At 39.1% G+C, this 23,682-nt stretch overlaps 4 protein-coding genes and 1 pseudogene across 4 annotated transcripts; 4 read left to right on the top strand and 1 right to left on the bottom strand.

The window, feature by feature from the left end:
- Positions 1 to 1,810: 1,810 nt before the first annotated feature.
- LOC126794675 (protein IQ-DOMAIN 17-like) lies at positions 1,811 to 4,654 on the top strand. Its single transcript, XM_050521441.1, has 6 exons — positions 1,811 to 1,978; positions 2,821 to 2,858; positions 2,956 to 3,231; positions 3,319 to 3,567; positions 3,664 to 3,768; positions 3,842 to 4,654. The coding sequence occupies exons 1-6, from the start codon at positions 1,888 to 1,890 to the stop codon at positions 4,562 to 4,564; spliced, it is 1,482 nt and encodes a 493-aa protein (XP_050377398.1). The 5' UTR covers positions 1,811 to 1,887; the 3' UTR covers positions 4,565 to 4,654.
- A 1,651-nt stretch (positions 4,655 to 6,305) lies between these two features.
- LOC126794155 (disease resistance protein RPV1-like) lies at positions 6,306 to 8,084 on the top strand. Its single transcript, XM_050520816.1, has 3 exons — positions 6,306 to 6,521; positions 7,109 to 7,198; positions 7,920 to 8,084. Exons 1-3 carry the CDS (start codon positions 6,306 to 6,308, stop codon positions 8,082 to 8,084), a joined length of 471 nt encoding a protein of 156 aa, XP_050376773.1.
- Positions 8,085 to 11,096: 3,012 nt separating this feature from the next.
- Positions 11,097 to 11,519, bottom strand: LOC126794153 (probable serine/threonine-protein kinase PBL3). The gene is made up of 2 exons (XM_050520813.1): positions 11,332 to 11,519; positions 11,097 to 11,255 (listed from the first exon to the last, which is right to left on the bottom strand). The coding sequence occupies exons 1-2, from the start codon at positions 11,497 to 11,499 to the stop codon at positions 11,097 to 11,099; spliced, it is 327 nt and encodes a 108-aa protein (XP_050376770.1). The 5' UTR covers positions 11,500 to 11,519.
- Positions 11,520 to 11,609: 90 nt separating this feature from the next.
- LOC126794150 (casein kinase 1-like protein HD16) lies at positions 11,610 to 14,564 on the top strand (annotated as a pseudogene).
- A 675-nt stretch (positions 14,565 to 15,239) lies between these two features.
- LOC126794147 (toll/interleukin-1 receptor-like protein) lies at positions 15,240 to 15,976 on the top strand. Its single transcript, XM_050520809.1, has 2 exons — positions 15,240 to 15,596; positions 15,833 to 15,976. Exons 1-2 carry the CDS (start codon positions 15,240 to 15,242, stop codon positions 15,974 to 15,976), a joined length of 501 nt encoding a protein of 166 aa, XP_050376766.1.
- Positions 15,977 to 23,682: the final 7,706 nt, after the last annotated feature.

The following is a 23,682-nucleotide window of genomic DNA, read 5'->3' as shown; positions in this document are numbered from 1 at the left end:
ATGAATAATAGTTGAGATCATGTGTTGCATGTTAATAAGTTAGACCATTGAGGGTAGACGTATGAAGCATGTTTGGAATTATATTCTCAATGAGTGTAATGATTTATGTTGTGTGTTGTATGGTTGCATTGAGTAATTACATGTCATATTGTATGAAATATTCTTCGTTGAAGGACTAACCGGACTTGGAAATTTTAGGAGAATTTGGTATACTTGTGCACTTTAATTCCGTTTATTATACTTGATTGACATGTTTTTAGGTTGTGCAGGTTAAAACTATTTAGTTGCATGGGTTTATATTGATCTGTTTTAAAAAGGAGATGGTCGCGTGTATATAAACAAATATATAGTAGATAGGTTTTGCTTTCTTTTACATTCTGGATACAAACAATATGTTAAATTCTTAAAACAACTTGTATATAATTGTATATAATACTTATAGATAATATATATTTGTAAATAATAGTATTTTTTATTAACGTTCTATCTTGCAGAGTACTCACAATCTCTGGCATATTACAATACAATTTCTTACACTATACTATTTTCTATATAGTTTTATTGATAGCTGTAAAATCGTTTTCATAAGGGATGACAGGAAAGAATTGGCCTCCATTTTAACAACAAAAGGACAATGATTTGTGAAAGAGTACAATGGTAAAATTTGTGTTAAATGACTTGTATTTGGGACTACAGCTACCACATTTTTTTATAGGTGCTATTGCAACTTAAAACTTTTAATTGTTCTTGAGTAGCAGTGTAGTTTGCTTTTCTTCTCCATTTGGGTTTATTGCCTCAAATAATTTATTTTGCTCAATTAGAACTTTACCTGGCCTTTTCTCCCGATTGGACAAAGTTTACCCTTTATTAGTTCATTAATAAGTTGGTAAAACTCATTAGAGATGGGATCCACAACCCCACTAAGACAAATTATACTAAAAACAAACATAATTACAAGTATGAGTACGACTTTCTTACTGTATTGTCATACGGAATCACACATGGATGGATTCTGTTTCATCATGTCACACTAGGAGGTTGGAATTTGACAATGCAAAACACTGAATAACTAATGACCGCAATCGTGTATTGTGATTTAGAAATAAGAAAGCTAGTGGGAAAGTTTGGCAGGATCGAGGATGGGGTTTGCCCTTACTCAAATTTACTAAAACTTCATTAGGAAAGTTGACCAGAGAGAATCAAATGAAGCTAGTTTAACTGGTGATGCTGGGGAAATGAAGCCAACTCTGATCAGTCTGATGCTTTGATTTTACCTATGAATAAAAATCTGGGCTCCCTCTGCCTTTATCTTAGTTGGTGCATGGTCTTCGAGGACTAGGTCACCACCAGTTAGGAATTCTCTACATTATCACATTCATGCCTACATTGCTCACCTTCTTCCTCGTCCTTTTGTTGTCCGCAACACGTGAAAGCGGTGAAATCATTTGGTTTGCGTCAGTATAATTTAAAGCCTTCGATCAATCACAGAATCACTGCTCTGTTTTTTCACTCAGACTTTGGTTGCTTTCAATTACAATAACACCCTCTCCATCTCTTCCTGCGTCTGGTTCACCATCTCAACCTTATTGCTTTGTATAGATTTTGGCAAAGGTCTCTGACACCGTCCTTAGATATAACACATGCCACTAGAAAACGCCATTGCTGTTCCTTCACAGATATATCGGAGCTCGTACTTAATTGATTCTTCATATAAACAGACAAACGTACATCACGTCTCTTCTCTATCATCTCTCTCTCTCTCTCTCTCTCTCTCATCCCTCATTCATATTAAACCCTCAAGCTACTTAACCGGCCTCTATAATGTCTCAGGTTTTGCATCCATAAGCTTCATTCCCCTGGTGCCGAAAATTGTACTCAATCACTTCGATGGGAAAGAAGAGTCGTAGTACTTCATGGTTCAGTATGGTCAGAAAGGCCTTCCGGTCTCCGTCTAAAGATCACGACCAAAAGAGTGATAGACATTCCATAAAATCTGCTCAAGATTCCTGTTGATTGCATCAGTTTCTCTTCTCTATCAATCTGTGTAATCTCTAATTGCTGATTCACAGGATCTAGATTGCTATTGTATTTACTGTAATCACTGATTTTATGGATCTATATTGATCCTACACTTGTATATAATCAGTATGATCTCAATGAGAAAGGAATCAAGCTTCATACCTTTCAATATCTCTTCATGGTATCAAGAGCCTCTGTCTAATCGACAAGCTTTTCTCTTTCCCCTCCCTCCCTCTTCCTCATGGCCAACGACAAAGATCCCCTCCCTCCCTCTGCATCAGATCTACCACCATCATCCACCAACCCCATATCTCAAACCACTACCACCACCGTGTCCAATTTTCTTACAATTAAATTGGACAGATCCAACTATGCTCTTTGGCTTGCCCAGATCACTCCACTCCTCAAAAGTCGCAATCTCATGGGGTTTGTAGATGGAACCCGCCCTTGCCCATCGGCCTTTCTTCGTAATCCCACCGGCACTCTCACTGACCAGGTTAACCCAGCTTATGAAGACTGGTTAGCCACTGACCAGATGATTTTGGGCTGGATTAATGGGTCTCTCACCCCTTCCGTGCTAGCCACTGTTGCGCGCTCTTACCCCGCCCACTCCACTTGGACTTCTCTGGCTCGCCGCTATGCCTCTACTAATCAAAATCGCATTCTGCAGCTCCGAAGTCAATTGCTTCGCACCACCAGGGGAGACATGTCGATCTCTGATTTTCTTGACAAAATTAATCAAGTTGCTGATACACTTGCACTCTCTGGTCACCCTGTTGACGATTCGGATCTGATCTCTGTGAAGAAGAGAAGACCGTGAACCGGAAGAGGAAGAAAAGGTTAGTAACTAATTAATTAGGTGCTTAATTTGTTTGTTTGAACTAGACCACCAATTTTCTTATATATGTTTGATCATTCTTGAGTTTGTGCATGCAGAAGAGAGAGAAGAGAAGATGGCTATTTCGAAAGCCTACTTCACATGCTCAAGAATGTGAATCAACGAAGACAGAAACAACCATATATGTGACTCCTGTTTTGGCTGCTGACAAAAAACATGCAATGGCTGTGGCCGCAGCCACTGCAGCTGCAGCCGAAGCTGCTGTTGCTACTGCTCAAGCGGCTGTAGAAATTGTTCGGCTCACTAGGCCGAACAGTTTTGTCAAAGAGCACTATGCTGCTACACTCATTCAAATAGCTTTCAGAGGTTACTTAGTAAGTACCATAAACAAAACATAACATGAACTGCATGAAGTTACTTACATGAAGGTGGTTAATGTCAAGTTCTTTTTTTTTTTTAAGGCGAGGAGAGCTCTGCGTGCACTTAAGGGGCTTGTAAAGCTTCAAGCTTTAGTGAGAGGTCACAATGTTAGGAAGCAAGCAAAGCTAACACTAAAATGCATGCAAGCTCTGGTTCGAGTTCAAGACCAGGTTCGGAATGAAAGAGCCAGGCTTTCGCATGAAGGAGGCAGAAACTCCATGTTTTCCGAAACAGACATGAGCTTATGGGACTCCAGATATCTTCAAGACATTCGTGACAGAAAGTCGACAGTAAGTTGCTGCAGCTTTTGGCTTACTTCGCTAAATTTATCTAACATGAATTTATTGATCCAGTAACTTAGTAACTAATTGTGGTAAATGATACAGTCCAGAGAGAAAGTGAGTGATGCAGTTGATCAATTATTGTTGCAAAGCCGAAAGGAAGCTTTTTTAAAACGTGAAAAAGCACTAGCTTATGCGTTTTCTCACCAGGTTTGACATGATTAATTTTAGTACTTGTACAAATTTGTTCACGAACAACAAGGTAAATGACTTCAAATTTCAGATATGGAGGCCTAGAAGACACCCATCTATAGGGGACGAAGCAGAGCTTGAAGAGAGAACCAAATGGCTTGATCGGTGGATGGCTACAAAGAATTGGGAAAATTGCAGAGCTTCAACGGACAAAAGGGACTCTATAAAAACAGTTGAAATGGACACTTCTAGGCCTTACATTTCATTCCAACACCAGAAACAGCCAAACCCAAATGCTGCTGCAATGGCTTCACCTTTGCACAAGTCACACTACAGTAACATGAACATCTCTCTAGGCTACTCTCCTGCAACACCCTCTCCTTTGAAACCCAGACCGCTAAAAGTGCGTTCAGCAAGTCCTAGATGCTCTTCAGCAGCACATACCCCAAATTTAGGGTCTGCTTATTGTTTCAGAGGTGGTATGTGTAGATATGGGGTCGGTTCAACTGGGATTACTAATAATGTCATTGGTTCAGTGCCTAATTACATGGCTGCAACCGAGTCCGCAAAGGCTAAGGCTCGATCTCTAAGTGCACCGCGGTCCAGGCCATCAACACCGGATAGAGACCGGTGTGGTTCGGCCAAGAAACGCCTTTCATACCCGGTCCCTGAGTCCCATAACTTGAGAAGTCCTAGCTTCAAGAGTGTGCAAAATGGTCACTATGGAAGGGAGAACCTGTCTACTTACACTGATAGCCTAGGGGGAGAAATTTCGCCATGTTCAACTACTGACTTAAGGTGGTTACAACAATGAGGGAAAAAAATGATGATCAGTGTGAATCTAGTTCTCAATTCTCAGTACTTTTTTTACCCGACTTTTCACTTCTTAGTAGACTCCATGCAATTATACTTGAATAGCTCTTTTTGAGGATTGTACGTGTAGTACGTCATTTCTCCACAGCTCAATTCTTGTTTCAGGACAATTGGTTTGGGCCATAACTCAACTTCAACCTGGCTTTAAGAGTTAAGGATGAACCAAAGTCTTGTTGGCCCATTCGTCAGATTAATAGATGGTGTTCTTGAATTTACTCCCATGCTTCATGCATGGTACAATGCTGATGTCCTGATAATTATTCTCTGATGGTGTAATGTACCATATACAGATTAAGTCAATCAAGAGAGTGGTAAGTAAAAATATATAAGTATTGTTATACTTATTCTAAAAAAAAATTGTTATACTGACTGAGAGATGTCACGAACTCTCGATAATTATACAAAGGAGTGAAATGACTCTCCATCCGGTAAACGGTGGCTGATATTTATACGCGGGATTAATATAACAAAATTTATACAAAAATAATTGAGATTAGTGTCCTCACTAGCGTGTATTGAAACTGGCTACTAGGATTCCTTCTCACAGTTTAAAACGTATTACACTAATCCATTCTGCACAGATTAGATTATTAAATACCTAAATGGTCAAGTCACTAAATATTAGCGCGCACACACAGACATATATATATATATATATATAGTCCTTATCCAGAGTGAAGATTCACTCTGAAGTTTCAGAGTGAAGTTCCAATTTTGGCACACTTTTTGGTCAAATTTTTTCACCATAAGCGATTCAATATTTAGTTATGCTATTCAAGATCATCTCTACAAAATTTCATCTAATTCGGACATCGTTAAGGTATTGAAATTAGATTAAATCAATGAATGAATTAAAACTGTTCAACGTTAACCGTTCGTGTAAATCTCAATTTTAAAAGCTCAAATCATTGTCAAATTGGATGAAATTTTATAGAGATAATCTTGAATAGCATAACTAAATATTGAATCGCTTATGGTGAAAAAATTTGACCGAAAAGTGTGCCAAAATTGGAACTTCACTCTGAAACTTGAGAGTGAACCTTCACTCTGGATAGGGACTATATATATATATATATATATACGGAAATGATCGAGAGCGGACATCCCGATTCCGGCAACGGCGAGACACGGTGGAGGGGCACATCCGAACTCAACACAGCGGGCAAATCTCATCTATGTCATCCAGAGCTCTATCGACGGCCAGAATCGCAAAGTCACCAGAATAAACACATAAATGATTTTTTGCCGATTCCGGCCACCATGGGTCTCCAATAGAGGTCCGGTCGACATAGATGGGATCGCCAGGAGGTGTGTAGTGCGCCTGTGCCTCCTCCGCCGCGCCGTTGTTGTCTGCCGTTGCCGGAATCGGGACGTCCGCACTTTAACAGAGGGTTACAGACGTCCAATCCATAATCCGCCTATGTATATATATTGTTTCAACATGTGATTAATCGTTGCAATAATATGCACATAAGAATTGGTGGTGGTGACAGATTCAAACACGGCAGATTCAAACCTATTCTGTTGGGACAAATTCAAACACGACACCAAGTATATTGGCAACTAATTAATAAGATTGATAAATGACTAACGAATAACCAGTTTTTATATAAATGGCTTGGCAGGTGTTTAATTAGTCGTCTGAAATCGTGTAACAGCTGTTACAGTCTTATACATTAGATATGGTTAATCAGCTGATAGCTTCTTCATCTTCATGTTTCACCTATTATGATGTATTTTTGTGTTTTAGGGGTGATGATACTCGCGGAAATTTTAGAGATCATTTGTGCCATGCTTTGGTTAAGAAGAACATGAAGACATTTATAGATGATAACCTAAGAAAAGGAGAAGATATATCAGGAGCACTTCATCTTGCAATAGAAGCATCATGGATTTCTGTCATTATCTATGAAGCACGGACACGCGGACAAGGGTCCGTATTGCGTGTCTGACACGGACACGGACATGTTCGGACACGTTTGGACACATGAACTCAATTTGGACACGGCCCGGACACGCCAGTGTCGGAATCGGACACGCGGACACGCACCAACTCATAATAAAAGTGAAAATGCTTATGGTGAGAATCGAACCTTGGTCATCCAAGGCACCCAACAACTCCTCAACCATTCCAACAGATTCAGTTTTTGTTATATTTATGCACACTTTAATATATATAAGGAGAGAAACTCATGATAAAAATAAGAATATTTGTGGTGGGATTCGAACCTTGGTAAGGACCCAACAAATCCTCAACCATTCCAACAGATTCAGTTTTTGTTATATTTATGCACACATTAATATATATACATCTAAATACTTTCACATTTTTAAATTAATTTTTAATAAATAAATAAATATATATTAAAATAATTTTAATTGACGTGTCCACCACGTGTCCGTGTCCAAAAAAATTATATATGCCGTGTCTACGTATCGAATCGTGTCCAATACGGACACTCGTGTCTGTGTCCGTGCTACATAGGTCATTATATTCTTCGAAAACTTTGCTTCGTCAAATTGGTTGGACGAGCTTGTTACAATCCTTGAATGTAGGGAAACAAACCACCAAAATGTTATGCCTTTTTTTTTTTTTACAAAGTGCATCCTTCGGACATAAGAAAGCAAGAGGGTAGTTTTGGTGAAGCACTTGCTAAGCATGAAAAGGAATTCCAATATAACAAGGAGAAGGTCCAAAGATGGAGGGAAGCACTCACTGAAGCAGCAAGTTTAGGTGGTTGGCCCTTCAAAAAATGAGTTAATCTACTATATATTAATGTATGTTATACATCCTACATCCAACGGTTGACAACGATTTTTATTTTTTTGACCAAACTCATAAAATAATATTAACTGTTAAGAGATGTATAACATACATTAATGTATAATGTATAGTATGAATTTTTCTGAAAGAAACAGGGAGTTAATAAAACTTTTGTTGGATGCATATACTATGGTGAGTATGGTCCACCTTTCTTACTTTAATAATCTTCAATCTCATAAGGCTGGCCTTTTAAATAACAGGAACACGATGCAATTGATCGAAGAGATAGTTCGGGACATATCCCGAGCGTTACCTCCCCAACCTACTCCACCCCGCCATGGCTAAATTGCCTGGGATATAGAAGCCGGTGAGAAGCAAGCACCCATTTGATCAGCTAGAAAGTTTACGCCCACCGGGTGGAAGGAACAAGATTGTCCTCTATACAACCTCGCTGGGAGCAGTGCCGAGGACTTACCAAGCATGCAATGATCTTCGAGCGGCTCTAACAAACCTCGGAGTGATGTTTTCCTAGCGTGACGTGTCATGGGAGCATGAAGGTTACCTGAAAGAGTTGAGGGAGCTGATGATAGACAGAGGAAGTGAAGCTACGATGCTTCCGAAATTGTTTATCAATGGAAAATATGTGGGCGGGTCTAAGGAGGTGTTTAAGCTTTTAGAGGAGGGCTGGTTTCGCTAGGCTCTTCAACAGCATTCGGGGTCGACTTCATGAAAAGACTGGAGAAACAGGGTTCCAGCGGTGTAATCACTGCGAAGGAAAGGAGGCACTACGTTGAAGACGAAGAAAATCGATACGGCGACGTTCGATCGTTAACGTACGTTTGTGAATTCATTAATGCCGGTGTGTGGACACAGTCATACTGTATGAGATTTCGAGAACGAATTTTGCCGGTGCTGCCTGAAACGGGTTGTGGGGCTGATCTGCAAGTCATATTTTCAAAGACAGTATTTAAATATGAGCATTGCTATTATGACGCCAAATTCGGCGCCACAATCTTATGTGTCATAACACATAACATTGTCACTCAGTAACTAAAATAGTCATAAAATATCATTTTTAAATAAAAAAGCCATTCTACCATTGTTTAATATTTGTTCATTATGATTATTAAATTAAGAAATATTTTCTTTAAAAAAAAGGAAATATTTTCATGGACATAATTTAGATACCATATTTTGTAAATAGAAACTAAACTCCAAACAATTTAGTTACCTTCTTACATTTATTCGAAAGTTATTGTACGATATTTATTCAAAATGTTAATTACAAGTGATGAAAAAAACATTATAATTTTATGACAATTTATTAGATTTTATAGGACATGTAAGGTAACAAATTATTTTTTCAATGAAAATTAATACTGGTCGACAATAATCATATATGTCCGACAATGACCATATATATATATATATATATATATATATTCTCTATTGAATTAAAAATCTCCAACAAAATTATTTAGGACAAAATAATTTTATTTTAAATATTTTTTCGCACACACGTCTTTATTTTTCGCGGATGAAATAATTTTATTTTAAAAATAAATTTTACTCCCGCACACACACACATATATATAAGCATACTTATGTAAAATATAAAAAAATATATATATATTGAAAGCATTACCGTAAGGGCAAATTATAAAAAAGGGTAAATTCCTCTTATGGTACCTGATGTTTGGCTACTTGGATAATTTGGTACCTGATGTATGAAAACGGACAATTTGATACCTAAAGTTCTCAAATTTAGGCCATTTTGGTACTTATGTCAATTTTGACCATATTTTTAGGGGTATTTCCGTCATCTTATCTCTACTTAACTTCATTTTTTCATAATACCTTCAAATTATCTCTAAATTATCACTAAAAATTTGATAACTCATTCACTTAGTATTTGTGATGATTTACGTATATAATTTTTCATAATATAGCTATCAATCTAAAATAATTTTAATTATAAGTAATTTAAAATATATATTTTTTAATAAAAAATTACAAATGCATAAAAGCAATTTATTTCCTTTGCAAAAAATAATTAGGATACAATAAGTATATGAAAAAAAATTATTTTTGATATATGCGAAGTAGATGTTAAGTAGAGTAAATATATCAATTTAATTATCTCCACAGATGCCACAATTATAGGAAGAAATGAAGAAAAATGTGAATTTAATGAGTTTAGGGCTAGAATGACGAAAATAATCCTAAAAATATGATCAAAATTGATAGAGGTACCAAAATGGTTTACAAATGAGAACTTCAAGTACCAAATTGTCCGTTTTCATACATCAGGTACTAAATTGTCCAAGTAACCATACTTTAGATATCATAGTAGGAATTAACCCTTATAAAAATGTACCATCTCCCAACTTATATTAGAAAAAAGTCACTGCTTTGAATTAATTATAAAAAAAATCATCACATTTAAGTGGAAATTATAAAAAGGTCAACAAAATTAGAAAAAAAATCACTTTAAAAATATTTTATGGATTGTTTTGCTCTTTTTTACTTTTTTTTTCCTTATTTTTCTAATTTCGGCAATAACTTTCTCGTCCGGCAATAGATTTTGAGGAAATTGGTACCGTTAGAAATATCTCGCTCCCCTCTTTCATTTGATATACTACCCACTCCGAATCGACCAACCGTACAAGACGCAACAACCATCGCAAAGGGTTGCCGCCATTAATGGCGGTGCTCCAAGCAATTCTGACAAAACCGAAGCTCAAGGTTCCCTAATTCCTACTATTCTCTTCATTCCGAGCATATTTATACCAAGCTCATTTGAATTTTTATAAAATTTCACATATTTCCACATTTCCTCTCGGCATGTCACACCTCCTGTCACAGATACTGTCACACTACCTGTCACACCTACTGTCACAACCGCTATCACACTCACTGTCACAGAAGCTGCCACACTATCTATTTACACCCACTGTCACAACCTCTGTCACACTACCTGTCACAACCACTATCACACTACCTATTACACTAATTGTCACACCTACTGTCACACCTACTGTCACACTTATTGTCACACCTCCTGTCACACCTACTGTCACACTTATTGTCACAACCTCTATTACAACTTCTATCACACTACCTGTCACAACCACTATCACACCCCCTGTCACAACTCTTGTCACACCCCCTGTCACAACTCTTGTCACACCCCCTGTCAAAACTCTTGTCACACCCGCTGTTACAATTCTTGTTACAACCCCTGTCACACATGCTATCACACTACATGTCACAACTTTTGTTACACCTACTGTCACACTACCTGTCACAACCTCTGTCACACTACCTGTCACACCCACTTTTACATTGTTTTATGTGACTATGTTGTGACAAGAAGAAGAAGAAGAAGAATGACTAGAAATACTGAACACTTATCGACTGTTATGTGATCATGAACTTCTCAAATCAATTCATACGATCCAAATATCGACATTAATGTGATGTCATACCCCAATTACACTACCTGTCACACTAATTTTGTTCTGTGATATATAGTGTGACAAGTAATGTGATAGGAATATCGTAGAGTCGTCAAAACACAAGAGGTACACTGTCGAGATTGTAGAGTCGTCAAAACTTAGTTCATAATTGAATGGACAATAATATTTTCAAATCAAAATTTGTTGTGGACACCCATAAAGCTGTTGTGCGCACCCATCAATGACCATCTTCACCGATTATGGTGTTTTCCAGCGCTGCGAAGATGATTCACTAAGCTCCCTTTTGGCATGAACTCATACACCAATAGCCGGTTTTCACCTTCCAAACAGTACCCAATAAGCTTAACAAGATTTGGATGATGGAGTTGGCCAAGATAGTTGACTTCTGTCTGAGATTGGGTAGCTATTAGTATATAAGAAAACAAATGTACACACCAAAAGATAAATATTGTAATTGAAACTTACCAACCATTCCTGGTGACCTTGGAAACCTTTAGGTTTGAGCTTCTTGACAGCTACAACCATTCCTGACCCTGGTTTTGCTGCTGTAGGTTTCATTAATCCAGCCTTTGAAAACATAGCCAAATCCTCCCTCGCCGAGAAGACTGTCAGGGCAAAAATTCCTAGTGGCATTCCTTAGCTCATTCAATGAGAACGGGTTCAAATTTGGAGATGACAATATTTCGCCTTCCGTCCTTGGGGTAGGAAGACTCGAACCATTGCTCTTTTCACTATATGATGAAATGGTTAAGCTGGAGGGAGCAGCTGATGAAGGGCTGGTTTTGCTGGAACATTTGGAAGTCCCCGACGCTGACAAGAGAAAAAAGTAATTGGTAAGCACACATAAACAGTCACGATGCCAATCTGACAATAAGAAACTCAGTTCAACCAATATCTAAAGAGCATTCATGAAGAAGAAATGTCATACATAGTACCAAACTGCCAATATTCTAGAAGAAAATGACACTTTTGGTTAACTAATTCAACAAACCGAATAAACAACTCTCCCACGTAAACTACTAGCAACTACTTCCACCCGCTCCATCTCCGCCACAAAAGCTCAACCCAAGCCAGCTCCCACTCCGGCCAAAATCGACGAAGGTGGCGGGAGTATCAAAGGATGAGCGGGGATGTGGATCTAGGTTTGGAGCTTCGACGACATGCGGTCTTTGCCGAGCAGTACCAGAATGATCGGGAGGAGTGGAGCGACGACGCGAGATCTCTTGATGCATGATCCACCAAACTAGGTCAGCCTTTACTATATCGGATATGTGACTTCGTTTCCTCGTGAATGAGTTGGAGGTAATACAACCGGTGCCTTTCGTTGATTTTGGAGGTAGCGAGCTTCACCGATCAGTTCTCCTATGGCGTGAGCTTGGTATCGACGCCGACTGAAGCCATGGCTTGTCAAGCATGCCTAGTCTTGCTGGTCGGATTGAAAGCTATGGCCTGCCGTGGCAGCTTTGTAAATATTAGCATTTTTAATGACAATGCTATAAGAGAATTAGCTAATTGATTTTTTTCTAATTTTAAAATCATACTTAATTTTTTTCTAATTTCTGGTATCAAATATGTCTTTTTTTATAAGAAGCCCTTATCGTAATGAAAAAATAAGAATAAATGTCAAAGAAAAAATTATATTTTTATACTAATCTAGTGCTCTTGAATTAACATGGATATGATTGTCTTTTTATTTAAAATGACATTTTATAAATATTTTAATTAATGACGTGACAATGTTATGTGACATGACACATATGATTGTGGCGTCATATTGTGGCGTTAAAACATTTTCCATTTAAATATTGTGGCCTTATAGGAAAATAATTCTTTCCATGTAGTACAAATAGTTGTGTAGGGATTGTATATAACTCTTAGACGTACGACTGTGAAGAAAGTGGCACGCAAGAGGGTTGGTAAGAAAGAGGAGAAGATGAATGGTGATGGCAAGGATGAAGAAGAAGAAGGCAGCAGTGCCGCTCCTCTTCCTACGAAGGTTTCTGTTGGTTGTTCCTGTCAATAGATTAGATAGAAAGCTGGGCAAGGGTGGCTTCGGACAAGTGTGTGGGTCGGCTTGTTTCTGCTGTAAATACAAACGAGAGAACTGGACCTGGACCTGTTGAGGTGGCTCTAAAATTCGAGCACGAGAATAGTTTAGGGTGCAATTAGGGTCCACCACAGGAGTGGAAAGTTTACGACATTATTGGTGGCAGCCATGGTGTGCCCCGGGTGCACTATAAGGGCAAGCAAGGTGGGTACTATATCATGGTGATGGACATGTTAGGGCCAAGCTTGTGGGATGTTTTGAAAAAAAAGCAAACAAACAATGGGAGTTGAAATGGTTGCATGTATTGCAATTGAAGCAATATCAATATTGGAGAAGATGCATTCTCTAGGGTATATACATGGAGATGTAAAGCCTGAGAACTTTGTACTTGGTATTCCTGGGACTCGTGATGAGAGAAAGCTATTTGTAGTTGATCTTGGACTAGCAACTAAATGGCGAGATGGAACAACTGGTCAGCATCTTGATTATGACCAAAGGCCAGATGCTTTTAGAGGAGCACAACGTAACGCTAGCGTGCTTACTCATTTAGGGAGAACGAGTAGTAGGAGAGATGATCTTGAGTCTCTAGCTTATACTCTTTGGTTACTTATCCGCGGCCGCCTCCCCTGGCAAGGAGAGCACGAAGAAGATGGCAACGTCTCCAGATACCTTGTGTTGTCTCTATCCCCTCCCTTTTAGACAATTTGTTGAACATGCGGTGAACTTGAAGTTTGACGAAGAACCAGCTCATGCAAGATATGTATTACTATTTAATGGAATTATAAGTTCAAATCCTGATTACCGGCCAATAAACACAGATGGTGCAGAGAAGCTTATCAATCTGGTTGGTCATAAGAGAAAAAGATTGACAATAGAGGGGGAATATGAAGAACAACCAAAGAGAAGAATGAGAATGGGTGTTCCAGCGACACAATGGATCAGTGTATTTAGTGTTCGGAGACCAATGAAGCAAAGGTTTCACTTTAATGTGGCTGATGAATATCTTGCTCAGCATATCAAGAAAGGACATGAGGATGGGATATATATTAGCAGTGTGGCTTCTTCTCAAAATTTCTGGGCCTTGATCATGGATGAAGGCACTGTTTTCACTTCCCAAGTTTATGAACTTTCTCCGAATTGTCTTCACGGGGAATGGATAACGGAGCAGTGGAAGAAAAACTACTACATCATGGCATTAGCCGGAGCTACTAATGGGAGTTCTTTAGTAGTAATGTCCAAGGGTACAAAATTTACACAGCAGTGTTTTATGGTAAAGAACGATTCATTTCCCTTTAAAAGGATTAACCAAAAGCGGAAAGAGGGGTATTTTGTAACGGCAATGGCAACTGCAGGAAGTAGATGGGCTATTGTTATGTCTCGGGGTTCAGATTATTCAGACCAAGTTTTTGAACTAGATTTCCATTATCCTAGTGAGGGAATACATTGGCGGTGGAATTCTGGATATAGCATAACAGCAACTGCAGCAACCTGCGATCAGGCCGCTTTTGTTCTTAGCATGCAAGGGAAGAAGCCTCAAGATGGAACACAGGAGACTGTTCGTTCTTTTGCTTTTCCAAGTACACAACTCAAGGAGAAGTGGGCTAAGAACCTTTACCTTTCCTCTATTTGTTATGGACGAACAATATCATAATTAAAGGCGGGTGACCTTTCGATCTATGGATGCAGCACACACCACTGCAAGCATTGTTCAAATTTGTGTTCCAAATTATTTATCGATCTGCTTACCGGGATATTTGCACCCGCCATTTTTTATAACATGCAGGAAGCCTACTCTTGTAATCACTAATCAGTGGCGCATTTTCTTGCAAATGAAAACTGATGAGGCGGGTTGGTTGCGTAGTTGAATGCAAACAAGATCATGCAAGTAAGAACATCTACTCAAGAGGAGTTTTTAGAATAAATGAATTGTAGACTACTGATACTGATTATAATTTCAGACTAATAATTGTGAAACATAATCTTCTTTAAATCCCTATTGACCTAGTTCTCATACGTCTTAACATCATTTTTAAGTTGATGTAGATAAAAGCAACTAACTACTAATATATAAACTTCTTTCTTAATTTGATCAACTCTCATGGGATGTTTCAGTTAAGTTATGACAAATGAATGGCGGTGAATGAAATCACAGCGTTTTGAGCATAATCAGGAACGTGCGGACTAGTAGTTGTTACGTCCGAATGGAATATGATAGACAAGTTGATGAAGTCAACTATCTTTTGGTGGAGATCGATTACAACTATTAAAGGCTCAGTCTCCGGATGAAAAAGACCGAGTCTGCTGGCTTGTAACCCTGCTTCTAGTTATGGCCTGTGCGGAAGCCTCTTCTTCCTCTGGTTCCCTCATTCCTTCCTGCAGACATGATGTGTTTCTGAGTTTTAGAGGTACGGATACACGCTTAGGTTTTACATATAATCTGTACAAGGCTTTAGATAGAGAGAAGATCAAGACTTTCTTCGATGATCGTACTCTCAAGAGAGGAGAAAACATATCAGCAACACTACTTCAAGCCATACAAGTTTCAAAGATCTCGGTGGTGATATGTTCTGAAAACTACGGTTCGTCAAGTTGGTGCTTGGATGAACTTGTCAAGATCCTTGAATGTCAAAAATCAAAGAAGCAAATTGTCATTCCAGTATTTTACAAAATGGATCCAGCACATGTACGACATCAAATTGGTAGTTTTGGTCACACCTTGCTGGGTTGAAATTCACAAGAACAAGATCCCTATATGGAGGGCAGCTCTTACACAAGTAGCAAACTTGTCTGGATGGACTTACGGCGGGTATGCATCTTACAAATTTCTTAACCAAAATAATATGTTTGCATTATTTGCTAGTTGATTTTTGTATATTTGCTGCTCTTAATCTCATATTGACAGGTATGAATCTGATTTAGAAGATTGTTATAGAGATATTAGAACGCCTCGACGACCAAAAGAAGGAAGAAAATGTGGCCGGCAACAGCCACCAAAGCAATAAGGACTCAACTGGCCTCGACGACCAAAGGAAGAATATAAATGGGGCGGACCTTGTTAAATAGCGACAAACGTGGCTTATGGACCAACTGTACCGATATTGTTCCAACTTAGTCACCTCACATGTGTTGGGTTTTAATCACAAAAGGCCTCGGTACAATTGGTTATTATCCACACACTTATAATGTCTATTTTATTTGTCACTTCTTAGATGTGTGATCTCTCCTCTCCAACACGCCCCTCACGTGCAACCTAATTTTTAGGTTGACACATGACAGATTAACATCTCACACACTGTGACGAAATAAACCAAGGTCTAGTAACCAACGACACTTTGTGACCATCCAATCGGAAAACCCTCCGATGACATGATAATGACACCCATCATGGGCCTATGACAAACTGACACTCAACTCGAGCCCACGACAGATTGGAGGTGCGACTGGAGATGGACCCGCTATGATACCATGTTAAACAGCGAAAGCGTGGCCCATAGACTAACCGTACCAATATTGTCACAACTTAGCCACTTCACAGGTGTTGGGTTTTAATCACAAAAGGCAATTGGTTATTATCCACCCACTTATAATGTCTATTTTATTTGTCACTTCTTAGATGTGGAATTTCTCCTCTCCAACATATCTCTATAATCGGGTCATTCTTCAGTTTCAGAAGACGATAGATAATGGGGCGGATCTGTACAATCCGTCCTCGCTTTAAGGGTTAGAATAATATAAATGGAGAGGTCCTCTACAATCAGGCATTGCTTGAGTTTCAGAGGAAACTTAATAGATGAGCAGCATGACCTTCATTTCTGTACGTGCCCTGCTTCTTCACTCTTCAGAAGTGAGTGGTTCTGTTGGGGGAAATCATATTCATTGTTACATCATGAGCTTTATTTTAAGCTTTTGATTATGTTTCATGTTAAGCTTCCGATTATGCAAAACTATTTATTGATGTTTTCTTTGAGCATCCTTAACTTTGGGCTTTGGCAGTTCAATATCATACAACAAAGTGAACAAACTAGGTGGTATCGGCGTACGATTGACTCTTGTGAAACTTCGAATATATGGTCAAAACTCATAGTTCATGTCAGGTGCACGTTTAATCAAAATTGGGGCTAGCTAGATCGTTTTTGTTAGATCGACTTGTACAAGCTAGACAGATCGATTACGCACATAAAACGTTATGGCTTATAACCCTTCTATTTAAGGCATGCGGGGAGCCTCTTCGTCCCCTGGTTCTCTCATCCCTCCAAGCAGATATGATGTGTTTTTGAGTATTAGAGAGGGTCAATCTGTTGTACATCCGATGTATGCTATACAAATGGTTAACAACGGATATTATGTTTCTGATCTCACTCACAAAACATTATCGACCGTCGGATGTATGATGTATAACATGCATCAATGTATACTAGAATTTTCATATTAGAGATACATACATTTGTACAAGGCTTTAGATAGATTATAACAAGAGAGAAAATAACATGAATTTTACTTTGTATGTTAAGTACAATAAATCAATACATATTGTATAGATACATGCCTTTGTACTAACAATAATTTATCCTCCCATCCTAGATAAAATAATTATGAACTCTATATTTGTCTCAAGGGTCTTCTTATAAAAAAATCAATTTGGACACCCTTAATTTTGTTGGAGAGGAGAGATCTCACATCTAAGAAGTGATAAATAAAATAGAGATTATAAGTGGGTGGATAATAACTAATTGTATCGAGGCCTTTTGTGATTAAAACCCAACACCTGTGAGGTGGCTAAGTTGGAACAATATCGGTACAATTGGTCCATGGGCCACGCTTGTCGTTGTTTAACATGGTATCAGAGCGGGTCTCTCTCCAATCGCGCCTCCAATCTGTCATGGGCTCGAGTTTGGTGTCACTTTGTCATGGGCCCATGATTGGTGTCATTATCATGTCATCGAAGGGTTTTCCGATTGGATGGTTACCAAGTGTCGTTGGTTACTGGACTTTGGTTTATTTCGTCCCAGTGTGTGGGATGTTAATTTGTCACGTGCAGACATAAAAATTAGGTTGCACGTGAGGGGGCGTGTTGAAGAGGAGAGATCCCACGTCTAAGAAGTGACAAATAAAATAGAAATTATAAGTGGGGTGGATAATAACCAATTATACCTAGACCTTTTGTGATTAAAACTCAATACTTGTGAGGTGGTTAAGTTGAGACAATATCGGTACAGTTGGTCTATGGATCACGCTTGTCGCTGTTTAACAAATTTCAACCAAATGTTTTGCTTTAACTATAATTTTCACGTTAATGCCCAGCGCGCAACTCTAACTCCTGCAAAAAAAATTCTACAATCAAAAGGTCAGAAGAGGATATATGAACAATGAAGTATTATATGCTTCACGACCAACATAAACTTAATTACTGAAACCTGTAGGCAATCTATAGATCGAATTAAAAGTTTTAATTACCAAGGTTATCTTTTATATTGACATACATGAGAATATCATATATTCAGATGAATCAGATCAATGTAATGATTGGAATCCATAGTCTAATGTATCACATTAAAAAGCAGCACAGTACAAGACAGAGCATATCACACATAATAAGCTAAAAAGTACGTATTTAAATTACCTGGAACTCTACAAATTTGTATATATAATCAGCTATGTACGACTTTGATAAACTCCTAGTCATATCTGTAAATCATCTTGGTGATGTTCCACTTCTTCATTGTGATAATATCTCTGCTCTTGCTCTTGCCACAAATCTAGTTTACCATTCTAAACTCAAGCACATTGAGCTAGGTTGATGTTCATTGAGGTTGAGGTTGATAAGGCTGGTTGCTTAAAACTTTAGTTTGTTTATTCCAGAGATCAGCTGACTGCAGAAGAGGCCTCCGTTCTCCTCAACATATTCATCTATGTTCCAGCTGCTTGAGGAGGGATGTTAGGGTTACGTGTTATAAGGCTTAAGCTAATATTCATTAGATGTAATCCTGCATGTTTAGCTTAATACAGATATGATAGAGTACCTCATTTTTTTGGTCGGAGAGCTATGATAGTATACACGTGTTATTATTCTGTGATGTTAGCATGAGTGAGCTAGATTCATCATTAGAGATAGTGCTAACAACAATGTCATTGTCTAATTCATTTCCTATAAATAGCTAGACTTGTATCAAGATCATCAATCAATATCAAACAATCAATACAAGAATTTGTTCATACCTGTTTTAACTTGGTATCAGAGCAAAGATCCGAAAGGACTTTGTCTCTATTTTTTTTCCGCTGCAATCAGTCGGTCCCGGCCCGATCTCCTGTTGTCCTCTGACGCCGCCTCTGCCTCCGACGCCACCTTCTTCATCCTCCAACGTTTTTGAAGAGCGTGTCCGACATCATCAACCCCACTCGACGCCGCACACAGTCCCGACGACGCGCTGCTGCTCCGATCGGCGTCGTGTCCTGGTGCTCCCTCACGGCTCCGACGCTCCAACCCTTTAATCTCAGACTCCTCAATCTTCTCCTCAACCCTTGGTGCGGCCGTCGTTGTTGGTCTTTTTTAGAACTCGACGGACTCGCCGTCGCCGAGAGTGCGGAAGCCTTCGGTTCGGATCGAGGACTGGTGGACGAAGAGATCGTCGCCGCCGTTCTCCGGGGTGATGAAGCCGAACCCTTTCTGGTCATTGAACCACTTCACCGTTTCGTTCTGCCAGGACGAAGAACACCCACACCCGATTTCAATCTCTCTCTAAAAAGCACAGTGTGTTTTTGGGGAAAGTGAAGGGAAATTAGGGATGGGCAAGGGAAGAAGGAGGATAAGTGACCGACCCGGCCCACTGTCCGACCCGACCCGGCTTCCGACCCGACCCGGTCGATTGATTTGTATACACACCCACAAATTTGATCAGTACACCCGAACAAAAAATGGTTCGTTTGTATGTCGGGAATCTTTATTCTCGTTTTTCAGAATGGGAGCTTGAGATTAAGTTCCGTAAGTTTGGAAGTATTAGAAGAGTATGGGTTGCAAAGAAACCACCGAGATATGCTTTCATTGATTTTGTTCACATTAGAGATGCAGAGGTTGGAGAATGGTTGGAGAATTGAGTTCTCACACGATTCTAGACATGCTGTGGGACAATTTTGCACTAATGGTAATATTTCTGCTACTACAAAACCTCGAGCACGTGGAAAGATCGGTATAGCTTTAAAAGTTTCTAACTTTGTTGGTTCTGATACTTGGATTATTGATTTTAGTGCATCTGATCATATGACTTATGATAAATCTTACTTTAATACTAAGTTGTCTTCTCCACCAGTGTCTTATGTTACCAATGTCAATGGTGAGGTTTTTCCTGTGTTAGGAAAATGGTCAATTCGTATCACTCCTATTTTAGAACTTCATAATGTTCTATATGTACCTGACTTATCACATCACTTGTTATATGTTCCCCAGTTGAACATTGAGTCTCGGTGTTCTGTAATATTTTTTCCTATGTATGTGATTTTCCAGGATCTTCTCACCAGGGAGATAATCGGTCGGGGGGATTTGAGGGGCAGATTGTTTCACTTGGATCAGACATATGCAGGAGCTAAACCAGGAGCCCAGCTATGCACTGCCTTGATTGCAAGTTTTAATCAGCTAAGTGAAATTTGGTTATGCATCGCCGATTGGGGCATTCATGTTTCCATGTTATGAAAAAAAGCATGCCTTCCCTGTTTATTGGTGTTGATGTGTCCTCTTTGCGTTGTGAAACATGTGTACTTGCTAAGAGTCATCGTTCTACATATTCTCCAAGTCTTTCTAAGAGTCATATCCCTTTTGAATTAATTCATTCTGATGTTTGGGGACCTTCAAAAGAGCTTACAACCAAGGGTATGAGGTACTACGTGTCGTTTATTGATGATTGCACTAGGGTGTCTTGGATTGTTCTCATTCAGACCAAAGATGAGGTTTTTCCTGTTTTCCAAGCTTTTCATACTCATGTCCAAACACAGTATAATAGCACCATTAGAGTTCTTCGTTCTGATAATGGGGGGGGGGAGGGAGTATGTCAACCATGTCTTCCAGCAGTTTTGTAAAATTCATGGGATTGTTCATCAAACTACATGTCCACGAACACCAGAACAAAATGGGGTATCTAAAAGGAAAAATCGTCATCTTCTTGAAATGGCTAGTTCCATTCTTTTTAGTGCTCATGTGCCGCTCATATGCCTAAATATCTTTGGGGTGATGTTGTAGAGGCTTCAGCTTACCTTATCAATCGTCTCTCATCCAGTGTCCTTCAAGGGAAAATCCATGTTCAAGTTCTTGCATCTCATGTTCTCATTCCTTCTTTTCACAACATACCTGCCCGTGTTTTTGGTTGCGTGGCTTTTGTTCATGTTCCTAAAAGTCAACAAAAGTCTAAGTTGGATCCTCGGGCGATCAAGTGTGTGTTTGTTGGTTATGGAAGCAGTCAGAAGGGATACAAGTGTTATCATCCACCCACCAAAAAGTACTATGTGACTATGGATGTCACATTCTTTGAGGATATGAGCTATTTTACCTCTTCTGATACAGCTCTTCAGGGGGAGAATTCATTCTTTGAAGAGTTGTATCATAGTGAGGGGGAGGAATCAGGTAAAGTCATTGTTAGAGATACTTTGACTCCAGTAACAGAAGCTCGTTCTGAGGTTGATACTAGGACCCCAGTAGTAGAAGCTCAAGCTTTAAATAACCAGCTTCCAGTAGTATCAGACACTCCACAAGAGAGAGATGCCTCAGACACCCAGGTTCCAGAAAGAGAACCAATAGTGGAAAGCACAACTGCCCCTCCTGTCATCACTCATACCCCTGACCAACAGCTTCCTGGTGCAGAAGGTCACTCATCTGAGGTATGTCCATCCACTGGTACTAGTTGTGAGTCTGATAATAGGCAATATGAGTTACCAAACATGTCTACTAGAGGTCAACCCCCAAAAAGATATGAACCAAGTTTACATGCCAAATCCAAATATCCAGTAGCCAACTATATGTCCACTAAGAGATTATCAAAGTCATATGAATCTTTTGTGAATCTAATATATGATGTATCAGTACCTAATAAAGTGCAGGATGCATTGTGAGATCCAAAGTGGAGGAAAGCAATGGAGGAAGAGATTGAGGCACTGCAGAAGAATGATACATGGGAACTTGTGCCTCCACCACATGGCAAGAAAGCTGTAGGGTGTCGTTGGGTGTTCACTGTGAAGCATAATGCGGATGGATCAATCAACCGGTATAAAGCACGCCTTATTGCGAAGGGATTTACTCAAACCTATTGTATTGATTATGATGAGACTTTTGCCCCTGTTGCAAAGATGAACATTATTCCAGTTCTCATTTCGTGTGCTGCCATTTTGAACTGGCCACTCCGACAGTTTGACGTCAAGAATGCATTTCTTCATGGCGAGTTAGCTGAAGAGGTGTATATGAGTCTTCCTCCAGGGTATGTAACTACCTCTTCTAGTGATTTTGTGTGCAAATTGAAAAAGTCTTTATATGGCCTCAAACAGTCACTTCGTGCTTGGTTTGGGAGGTTCTCACAGTTCATGCGGAAGATTGGTTACAATCAAAATAATTCAGATCATACCCTGTTCCTCAAGCATCAGCAAGGAAAGGTAGTAGCCCTAATTATATATGTTAATGATATGGTAGTTACTGGTAATGATACTATTGAGATGGATAGATTACAGAAGCAACTAGCCACAGAGTTTGAGATGAAAGACTTAGGTACACTCAAGTACTTCTTGGGCATTGAGGTAGCCAGGGAGAGTGATGGTATCTATCTTTGTCATAGGAAGTACATCCTTGATTTACTAACAGAGACATGTATGTTAGATTGCACTTCAATTGATACTCCTATTGAGCAGAACCATCGGTTAGCAGAGTACCCAGATCAGGTGCCTACTAACAAAACTCATTATCAGAGGCTAGTTGGACGCCTGATTTATCTATCACATACCAGACCAGATGTTGCGTATGCAGTAAGTGTAGTAAGTCAGTTCATGCATAATCCCAGTGAGGACCACATGGATGCTGTTGTAAGGATCTTGAGGTACTTGAAGTCAGTCCCGGGGAGAGGAGTAATGTTTTCTAATCACAACAATATCCTTGAGGTTTGTGGCTTCACAGATGCATAATGGGCTGGAAATATTACAGATCGGAGGTCCACATCAGGGTATTTTACTTTTGTTGAAAGTAATCTTGTTACATAGAGGAGCAAAAAACAAAATGTGGTAGCTCGATCTAGTGCTGAAGCAGAATACAGAGATATGACTCAGGGAGTGGGCGAGTTGTTATGGCTTAGGAATTTACTACAAGATTTGGGTGTTAAACCTAAGTGTGCTATACAACTGTACTGTGACAACAAGACAGCTATTGATATTTCACAGAATCCTGTGTAGCATGATCGTACAAAACATGTAGAGGTTGATCGTCACTTTATAATAGAGAAGTTAGACGCTAAGATCATTTGCTTTCTGTTTGTTCATACAGAAGAGCAACTTGCGGATATACTCACCAAAGGAGTGTCCAAGAAGGTTTTTTATGACTCACTTTGCAAGTTGGGCATGGTTGATGTGTATGCACTAACTTGAGATGAAGTATTAGCATGAGTGAGCTGTATGTGAGCTGTGTAAAGCAACAAACATGGTGGTAGAACAGCTAGATTCATTATTAGAGATAGTGCTAACAACAATATCATTGTCTAATTCATTTCCTATAAATAACTAGACTTGTATCAAGATCATCAATCAATATC

Source organism: Argentina anserina, chromosome 5 (genome assembly GCF_933775445.1).
Source record: "Argentina anserina chromosome 5, drPotAnse1.1, whole genome shotgun sequence".
NCBI classification, from domain to species: domain Eukaryota; kingdom Viridiplantae; phylum Streptophyta; class Magnoliopsida; order Rosales; family Rosaceae; genus Argentina; species Argentina anserina.
This window is presented reverse-complemented; position numbering and strand designations above follow the sequence as displayed.

Coding starts and splice junctions, on each gene's coding strand:
- LOC126794675 (XM_050521441.1), top strand. CDS start 1,888: ATGGGAAAGAAGAGTCGTAGTACTTCATGGTTCAGTATGGTCAGAAAG. Junction 1,979..2,820: donor TCACGACCAAAAGAGTGATA/GACATTCCATAA, acceptor TCTGATCTCTGT/GAAGAAGAGAAGACCGTGAA. Junction 2,859..2,955: donor AACCGGAAGAGGAAGAAAAG/GTTAGTAACTAA, acceptor TTGTGCATGCAG/AAGAGAGAGAAGAGAAGATG.
- LOC126794155 (XM_050520816.1), top strand. CDS start 6,306: ATGGTTAATCAGCTGATAGCTTCTTCATCTTCATGTTTCACCTATTAT. Junction 6,522..7,108: donor TAGAAGCATCATGGATTTCT/GTCATTATCTAT, acceptor CGTGCTACATAG/GTCATTATATTCTTCGAAAA. Junction 7,199..7,919: donor GGGAAACAAACCACCAAAAT/GTTATGCCTTTT, acceptor ATGTTTTCCTAG/CGTGACGTGTCATGGGAGCA.
- LOC126794153 (XM_050520813.1), bottom strand. CDS start 11,499: ATGCCACTAGGAATTTTTGCCCTGACAGTCTTCTCGGCGAGGGAGGAT. Junction 11,256..11,331: donor AAGGTCACCAGGAATGGTTG/GTAAGTTTCAAT, acceptor ACCCAATCTCAG/ACAGAAGTCAACTATCTTGG.
- LOC126794147 (XM_050520809.1), top strand. CDS start 15,240: ATGGCCTGTGCGGAAGCCTCTTCTTCCTCTGGTTCCCTCATTCCTTCC. Junction 15,597..15,832: donor ACAAAATGGATCCAGCACAT/GTACGACATCAA, acceptor AATCTGATTTAG/AAGATTGTTATAGAGATATT.